Source organism: Eurytemora carolleeae, unplaced genomic scaffold (genome assembly GCF_000591075.1).
Source record: "Eurytemora carolleeae unplaced genomic scaffold, Eaff_2.0 scaffold64, whole genome shotgun sequence".
Classification (NCBI taxonomy): domain Eukaryota; kingdom Metazoa; phylum Arthropoda; class Copepoda; order Calanoida; family Temoridae; genus Eurytemora; species Eurytemora carolleeae.
The window spans coordinates 170,388-179,199 of record NW_019396205.1 but is presented as its reverse complement, the minus strand read 5'-3'; the positions used below and the strand labels follow the sequence as shown (position 1 = coordinate 179,199).

The following is an 8,812-nucleotide window of genomic DNA, read 5'->3' as shown; positions in this document are numbered from 1 at the left end:
CCCCCCCCCCCCCCCCCCGACTTAGTCATATTCAATATGAGTAAAATATGTATATCGTGACTACAGTCCCCTATACAGTCATAATTGAGCTTTTATAAACCATGATCAAATAAACTGCAACAATATAGAAAAATTAAAAAAAGAATCGATGTTATATAAATAATTAGGGAAACTCATAAGCGGCTTAGGTTTCTCACCTTCGTCCTTATAGTTTAAACTTTAAGCTTAATTTTTTTTTTTCGAAAACTTAACTTTACACAAAAGAACTGAGTTCTTGCCACAAACAAAAATTTTCTGATCTCGGATATATCTTTGCAACTTGAGGAAAAACTTTGATATTTTAAACAATTAGACTATTTGATCTAACAGAATAAATAAATTGAAATATCGATGGTCTACAACATCAGGCTGCAAAGAAATTTAAAAACAAGAGTTGTGTTGCAAGAACTCACTTCCTGTATTATTATTGCATTGTATAACATTTCGCAGAACCAGATTCAGTGAATAATTATCTAAACTAACTGAGAAAAAAGATTTTTTCTTTTTCTGACAAGCCATTTAACAAACACACTCGATCGATTGGGCAATGTCCTACAATATCCTACAAAATTTAGACCAATAATCTTCTTACCAATAACCCCCCCTCAATTAACTCTATCATGATCATTAATGTGGATCATCTTTTATCAAAATTTGACCATGAAGAATCTATGTACCAAAAACATAAATTTTTTAGCGCTTCGCTGACATATTCAAAGAATTGACTCATGTCGTTCATTTTACAGCTGTTTGAAGAATAGTTTTTCTTAACCACAAGAACAAACCATAGGACATATATAAGAAATCGGTGTATATTGAGCACAGAGCCAAGCCTGCAACAATTGAACAAATCTGTTCAAAACCCTTAAAAAGTCAAGGACTTGCAAAAGAAAATTTAACCCTAAAAAAAATCCAAAAAGCTGATTTTTTTGAAGATTTTATCATTTATGCTAACTTTATGGTAAATTTTAACATAGACGTTCCATAAAGTAATCATCATGCTATAATGTTAAATTAGCTGTATATTATAGCACCGTGCTTTAAAGTTTCATTGGTTCCCGGATTTACAAAAAAAGTTTAAAATATTTCTAGAATAATTTCATATGAAACTATTGTTTACTTTACCATTCATAGTCACTTTATGGTAAATTTCATTATAGACGTGTGATTATGTTGTGTAATTGTCGTGCTATATAATGNTATATTGAGCACAGAGCCAAGCCTGCAACAATTGAACAAATCTGTTTTCTTAACCACAAGAACAAACCATAGGACATATATAAGAAATCGGTGTATATTTAGCACAGAGCTAAGCCTGCAACAATTGAATAAATCTGTTTTTTCGACTTTAACCCTTAAAAAGTCAAGGACTTGAAAAAGAAAATTTAACCCTAAAAAAATCCAAAAAGCTGATTTTTTTGAAGATTTTATCATTTATGCTAACTTCATGGTAAATTTTAACATAGACGTCCCATAAAGTAATCATCATGCAATAATGTTAAATTAGCTGTATATTATAGCACCGTGCTTTAAAGTTTCATTGGTTCCCGGATTTACTAAAAAAAATTTAAATATTTCTAGAATAATTTCATTTGAAACTATTGTTTACTTTACCATTCATAGTCACTTTATGGTAAATTTCATTATAGACGTGTGATTATGTTGTGTAATTATCGTGCTATATAATGTTAAATTAACTTGCAGTTTATAGCACTGTGCCATATAGTTTAATTATATCCTAAACTTTCCGCGACAATAAGTTGAGTATTTCTAAAAAATTTATCAATTGAAATTTATTTTTATTTTTTTTCTGCCGTGTTAAACATTTAAAATTTTCTCTGAAAAGTATTGTCATAAATACTTTTTCAATGTAAATGAAAATAAAGCTAACCTTCTATTTTCTATATTCTGGTTTGATAAAACGCTTCAATGCATCTAGTAATAACAATTGCATGAAGACAAGTACACACAAATTTTATAAAATTATAAAGTTATTGTATTTAAATGTTCTTTTTCCAGAAACTTTATTGCATTGGGAACCAAAATAATTGTGTTATAAACAGTATTTTTTAATTTTAATTAAACCAAACTTAAAACGTTTAATTTCTATATTCATGGTTTGTTAAACGCTTATTACAACTAGAAAATAATCATTGCATGAGAACAAGTGCACAAACATATAATTACATAAAATAATAAAGTAAAAAGTAAAAGTAAAGATTTTATTTACAATTCGATCGAAGCCTAAAAGGTCTAAGACTGCTATAAATTTAGCCCTCATATATATACAAAATTATACAGAGATAAATATAACAAGATTAAATAAAACATAATGAATAAAAAAAAACAAGAATATCATAAAAATAAATACAAAGCTAAAAGAAGAAGAGTAGGGATTAGTGATTCCTAGAATACAGGGCGAATGCTAAATTAAGTTTTAAGAAATGAATCAGAATATTTTTTTGGCCCGACTTTGGCTGTAACCTTTTTGATAAAAAAAACTCTATAATATCCAAACCAAGATAATACATAGTTCTTTAAATAGTTACAAAACATTCATTTTAGGCCGTTTTTGACGTATTTCGATTTATAAAAAAAATTTCAGGTTGGATAAATTTTATTTTAAGCTTGACGTGAGAAGCCTTGTTCTTAATCTCAACAAGTGTTTGAGGAACAAAAGTTCTGCAAATTTTATTGTTAATTGTTGCAGATTGAAAAACAGGGCCGTTACAGTAGATAATACAGGCTACATAGACACTATTTTTATTATACTTTATCTGTTTATTTGATTGATGGGGTTTGCACATTTCACAGTTGTTTGTATAAACAGTTCTAATGGAATTATTAAACAGATATGTCAGTCCTGTCAGTTGCACCCTTCTCCTTCTAAAATCTTGTTGGAAGGCTGAAGAAGGTAGAAAACACCTGTAATTTCCTAATGATATTGTATGAATATTTTATACGTTACTCCGCCACGAATCCAGAGATAAGAACAACACTACTCCTAGTTCATGTCATGCACTGAGCTGGAGAAACATGTTGACTAGGAGAAAGAAAACCCTTGTTGTAAAATGTATGTTTCTGGTCGGTATCTGCTGGATTCTCACTCTTATCTACGAAACAAACTATAGTTTTGAAAAAGATAAGCCTGTTGAGGAAAAATTAGTAAACCCTTTAAGTGATTTAGAAAATATTGTTAAATTCGATGAAAACGAACCTGTGATAAAAGGTGAAAATGCGAACGCTTTTGAAGATTTTCAAGATGTAAAAGAAGAGATACATAATGATGAGGAAGTAGTGCATGAAAAACTTGAAGAAGTTCTGGAGAAGAAGGATGTAGAAGAACCTGCTCCGGAAGAGGTAGCTCCACCGAAGCAAGACGAGCATGTTATCGAAGCTCCTCATGATCCTAATGGACCTGGAGAAATGGGAAAAGCAGTTAAACTTGAGAATCTTGATCCTGAAACTAAGAAACTGGTTGATAAAGGGTGGCAGGATAATGCCTTTAATCAGTACGTGAGTGATCTTATATCTTTAGATCGAACCTTACCAGATCATAGGTTGGTTACCAAATTTATTTTATTTAAAAGAATTATTCAGATAATTAAGAAAAAGGGGAGTATAACATTTTCCCCTGATTCGATGTATTATGTATTTCTTATATATCCTGTCTTCTGTATTCTTGATTTCATGTATTCTGTATCCTTGAATCCATGTGTTGTGTATCCTTGATTCCATGTATTCTATATTCTTGATTCCATTTATTCTCCATCCTTGATTGATTCCAAGTATTTTGTATCCTTGATTCCAAGTATTTTGTATCCTTGATTCCATGTATTTTGTATCCTTGATTCCATGTATTTTGTATCCTTGATTCCATGTATTTTGTATCCTTGATTCCGTGTATTTTGTATCCTGATTCCATGTATTCTATATTCTTGATTCCATTTATTCTCCATCCTTGATTGATTCCAAGTATTTTGTATCCTTGATTCCAAGTATTTTGTATCCTTGATTCCATGTATTTTGTATCCTTGATTCCATGTATTTTGTATCCTTGATTCCATGTATTTTGTATCCTTGATTCCGTGTATTTTGTATCCTGATTCCATGTATTCTATATTCTTGATTCCATTTATTCTCCATCCTTGATTCCAAGTATTTTGTATCCTTGATTCCATGTATTTTGTATCCTTGATTCCAAGTATTTTGTATCCTTGATTCCATGTATTTTGTATCCTTGATTCCATGTATTTTGTATCCTTGATTCCATGTATTTTGTATCCTTGATTCCAAGTATTTCATATATCTTGATTTATAAAAAATTCTCTTATTTATAGTCTAATCTATTTTTAAAAGAGGAACAAAATGTCACTTGTAAAAACTTGGACACTTTAAATTTTTACAGAAAGAAATTGAGTCTTTGCCACAAACTCTGATTTTCAAACATCTATATCTTTTCAATCCAATAACGTAGACCTTAAATATTTCAAACTGTAAGTTCTGTTATACCAAATAATCAAAGTTTGACATACCAAATACAGAGCAATAAGAAAATTTGAGTTTGTGGCAAAGACTTAATTCATTTAGATTTCGATTCAATTGTTAAATATAAAATATTATTTCGAGACAGACAATATTAATGTTGCAGAGATGAATGGTGTAAAGTACCTGAAAGAAATCTACCAAACTCTGTTCTACCAAAGACAAGTGTGATCATCTGCTTCCATAACGAAGCCTGGTCAGTTCTGATCCGAACCGTGAGATCTGTGATAAACAGATCCCCCCCGGAGCTCCTGGAACAGATTGTTCTGGTTGATGATGCTTCTACCCAGGAGCATCTCAAGGGACAACTTGAACAGTACGCGGAGAAATTTCCTGTTATAAAGATAGTCCGAGCCCCGGAAAGGACAGGACTGATTCGAGCACGACTACTCGGAGCTGCTCATGCAACCGGAGAGGTACTTACATATCTAGACAGTCATTGTGAATGCACTGAGGGATGGTTAGAACCGTTACTGGATAGGATTGCCAGGAATAAAACGAATGTTGTCTGTCCTGTAATTGATGTGATTAACGATGATACCCTGGCGTATCAGAAATCGTCTTATCTCGCAGTCGGAGGGTTCGACTGGAACCTTATCTTTAACTGGCACGGAGTCCCGGAGCGAGAACGTAAAAGACGGAAAAATGATGCGGAACCTGTGCGTAGTCCAACAATGGCTGGAGGATTATTTGCCATTGACAGATCTTATTTTGAAACTTTAGGGACGTATGACTCCGGGTTTGATATCTGGGGAGGAGAGAACCTGGAGATCTCGTTTAAAACCTGGATGTGTGGAGGCACATTGGAGATAATTCCCTGCTCACATGTCGGCCATATCTTCAGAAAACGCAGTCCGTATAAATGGCGGACGGGAGTTAATGTTTTGAAAAGGAATACAATTCGTCTCGCTGAGGTTTGGTTGGATGAGTATAAAGAGTACTACTATGATCGTATTGGACACTCACTTGGAGATTTCGGAGATGTTTCCTCCCGAAAAAAATTGCGAGAGAACCTGCAATGCAAGTCCTTCTCTTGGTACTTGAAAAACGTATATCCAGAGCTGTTTGTGCCTGCAGAGGCGTTGTCCCACGGGGAGATCAGGAACCTGTTCGGGGGCACCAGCAACATGTGTATAGACTCAGACGTTCATAAACAGAACATGAGAAAACCAGTTGGAATATATCCTTGTCATGGCCAGGTGAAATAATATTATTATTACTGTTATTGTTGTTGGTGTTGTTGTTGTTGTTGTTGTTGTTGTTCTCTCTGTTGTTGTTGGTGGTGGTGTTGTTGTTTTTGTTGTTGTTGTTGTTGTTGGTGGTGGTGGTTTTGTTGTTTTTGTTGTTGTTGTTGTGGTTTTATTGCTATTATTATTATTATTATTATTATTATTTTTCTTTTTCTGTTTATTGTATAGATGTAATTTTCCTAGTGCTCTATTTCCCAAAAGGATTTCCCCACCAGCCAATATAAAATTTCTCGAGATGCAACTACCGTCTACCAAATAGATAGTTTCTTTTCGTGCAACATTTTTAAAATTAAGTTAAATTTTATGTTAGATCAAAATTTTACACATGTTTTTAATTATAACTTTTTTGTACAAAAGAGCTACTGACTGTATTTAACACTTGGGAAAAAAACCTTTATGAAAAAGTTCCTTTGTTAAAATATACACTTGGGAAGAAAATGTGGTTGGGAAAGTAATTTCAAGGACTGTAAGTGTAGAGTGTATAGAGTCAATTTTTGGTTTTTCAGAGTCTTGGTTAGATAAAGGATGAAATGATACCGTTGTGAATTGGATATGCCACTTTTTCAGATTGAAGGTTGCACGAAATTACAACAATTTAATACCTAACCTTTGTTGTTTACTATAGGGAGGAAACCAGTACTGGATGATGTCCAAGGACGGAGAAATAAGACGAGACGAAGCTTGCCTGGACTTTAATCAGGGTTCGGTCAACCTGTACACTTGCCACGCAGGTAAAGGTAACCAGGAGTGGAGGTGGAATGAGTCCGGAGAACTCTATCATCCTGTCTCAAGGAAATGTTTGGCTGTCTCTCCTGAGAAGGATAAGCTTGTGATGGAGACCTGCATCAAATCAGAGATTCGTCAACAATGGAAATTTGAAAATTTTAATAGATCTTTGCTCTCACATTCTGAATAGTGTTTAGTACATTTTTTCTACTTTTTTTACACTGAATCTACTTATTTTTGTACGTTTATGAAATACAGAGTTGTTTGCATAAATACATGTTTATCTTTAGTCACACCATAAATATTAGATTAGACAAATGGAAATGGAAAAAGAATGGAGGGACGACATTTAATTATAATCAATATCGTCTAAAGATGAAATAAAAGGTGTTAAAAAAACACTTCACACTTTTTTCTCTCAAAGGCTTTATTGTTATACGATCATAATGAAATTTATATCACAGTGTCTCTAGGATGTTAAGACTATATGGTTAAAAGATTATCGGTTTTGGTCAACCCTGCTCTGAATAAATGCTCTTTATCTCCTAGGTAAGGATTTGATCAGCCTACCCGGCTGGGATTTCCTATTCTCGCCTCACTACTTCAGATGATAGAGATTTTCACATTTCTTCCTTGTAACCTTCTTATTTGCCATGGCCAAAATATTCTCGATTATAATTTTCTGAGAAAATTGATGTAGTTATCCCTGATTTCTTTAAAATCTTAAAATTGCTTATTCTAAATTAAAATCTTTAAAGTTCTAAACCAAAAAACGACGATATCTTCCTGATGTTAAATTCGATACAGGGCCAAAGGGTACATTATAGTTCAGACCGCCTTATTCTCTTGCATAAAACGCGTTGGGTCAACCACAAATTGGGTACACTGGACGGGCCGGTACCGTAAAGACTATACTGGCATCCTTGTACCGGTTTGGATCATGTCAATTTTGAACTAATGTGGGTACCGTTTTAAATCGAACATGTAACGCTTTCAATTGAGGGTCACTTATAATTACGTCTACAAGTCCCTTTAAATGTGTATATGTTGTGCAATATGCTGCAGACTAATAATAACGTCTACAGTCCCTTTAAATTTGTATGTATTGCGCAATATGCTGCAGACTAATAAACGTCTACAGTCCCTTTAAATATGTATATATTGCGCAATATGCTGCAGACTAAAAAAAAGTCTACAGTCCCTTTAAATGTTTATATATTGTGCAATATGCTGCAGACTAATAAACGTCTACAGTCCCTTTGAATATGTATATATTGAGCAATATGCTGCAGACTAATAAACGTCAACAGTCCCTTTGAATATGTATATATTGCGCAATATGCTGCAAACTAATAAAAGTCTAAAGTCCCTTTAAATGTGTATATATTGCGCAATATGTTGCAGACTAATTAACATTTACAGTCCCTTTAAATGTATATATATTGCACAATATGCTGCAAACTAATAAACGTTTACAGTCCCTTTAAATGTTTATATATTGCGCGATATTCTGCAGACTGCTGCAGAAGAGAATTCTCAGGAAACATGTTTCTCTCAAGAGATATCTCAGGAATTATAAATAGTATTTCTCTGATTATAAGAAAAAACTTGTAAAGACTATATAAAGTAAAGACGAAAGCAAGTTTAAAAATTGAAATTTTATAATTGGGTTTAAATTTTTTTTACATATCTTTGTTGTTTCTGATGCAGTAAAGAACAGTTTGATATTATCTGGTCTTGAAAAAAATTAGAAATATAATTTTATCTATATTGGAAAAAATTTGGGACACCCCCAAAATCTAACTTAGAAACCGAATTTGATTGTGCACAGGATCGCATAGAATTTGATTGTGCACAGGATCGCATAGAATTTGATTGTGCACAGGATCGCATAGAATTTGATTGTGCACAGGTTCGCATAGAATTTGATTNAACTGTGTAGATGGCTGTGTCCTAGTCCACAACTGTGTAGATGGCTGTGTCCTAGTCCACAACTGTGTAGATGGCTGTGTCCTAGTCCACAACTGTGTAGATGGCTGTGTCCTAGTCCACAACTGTGTAGATGGCTGTGTCCTAGTCCACAACTGTGTAGATGGCTGTGTCCTAGTCCACAACTGTGTAGATGGCTGTGTCCTAGTCCACAACTGTGTAGATGGCTGTGTCCTAGTCCACAACTGTGTAGATGGCTGTGTCCTAGTCCACAACTGTGTAGATGCAACTGTGTCCTATCCAATCTGAAAGGACTAAGTATG

The 8,812-nt window shown here is 33.5% G+C and overlaps 1 protein-coding gene across 1 annotated transcript; it reads left to right on the top strand.

The window, feature by feature from the left end:
• The first annotated feature begins 2,821 nt into the window (after positions 1 to 2,821).
• On the top strand, positions 2,822 to 6,833 carry LOC111698102 (putative polypeptide N-acetylgalactosaminyltransferase 9). The gene is made up of 3 exons (XM_023468346.1): positions 2,822 to 3,599; positions 4,691 to 5,783; positions 6,460 to 6,833. The coding sequence occupies exons 1-3, from the start codon at positions 3,076 to 3,078 to the stop codon at positions 6,748 to 6,750; spliced, it is 1,908 nt and encodes a 635-aa protein (XP_023324114.1). The 5' UTR covers positions 2,822 to 3,075; the 3' UTR covers positions 6,751 to 6,833.
• The last annotated feature ends 1,979 nt before the right edge of the window (positions 6,834 to 8,812 follow it).

Excerpts from the sequence above, each read along its gene's own strand:
- LOC111698102 (XM_023468346.1), top strand. The coding sequence starts at position 3,076 with ATGTTGACTAGGAGAAAGAAAACCCTTGTTGTAAAATGTATGTTTCTG. Across the intron at positions 3,600-4,690 it reads CGAACCTTACCAGATCATAG|AGATGAATGGTGTAAAGTAC; the intron begins GTTGGTTACCAA and ends TTAATGTTGCAG. Across the intron at positions 5,784-6,459 it reads TATATCCTTGTCATGGCCAG|GGAGGAAACCAGTACTGGAT; the intron begins GTGAAATAATAT and ends TGTTTACTATAG.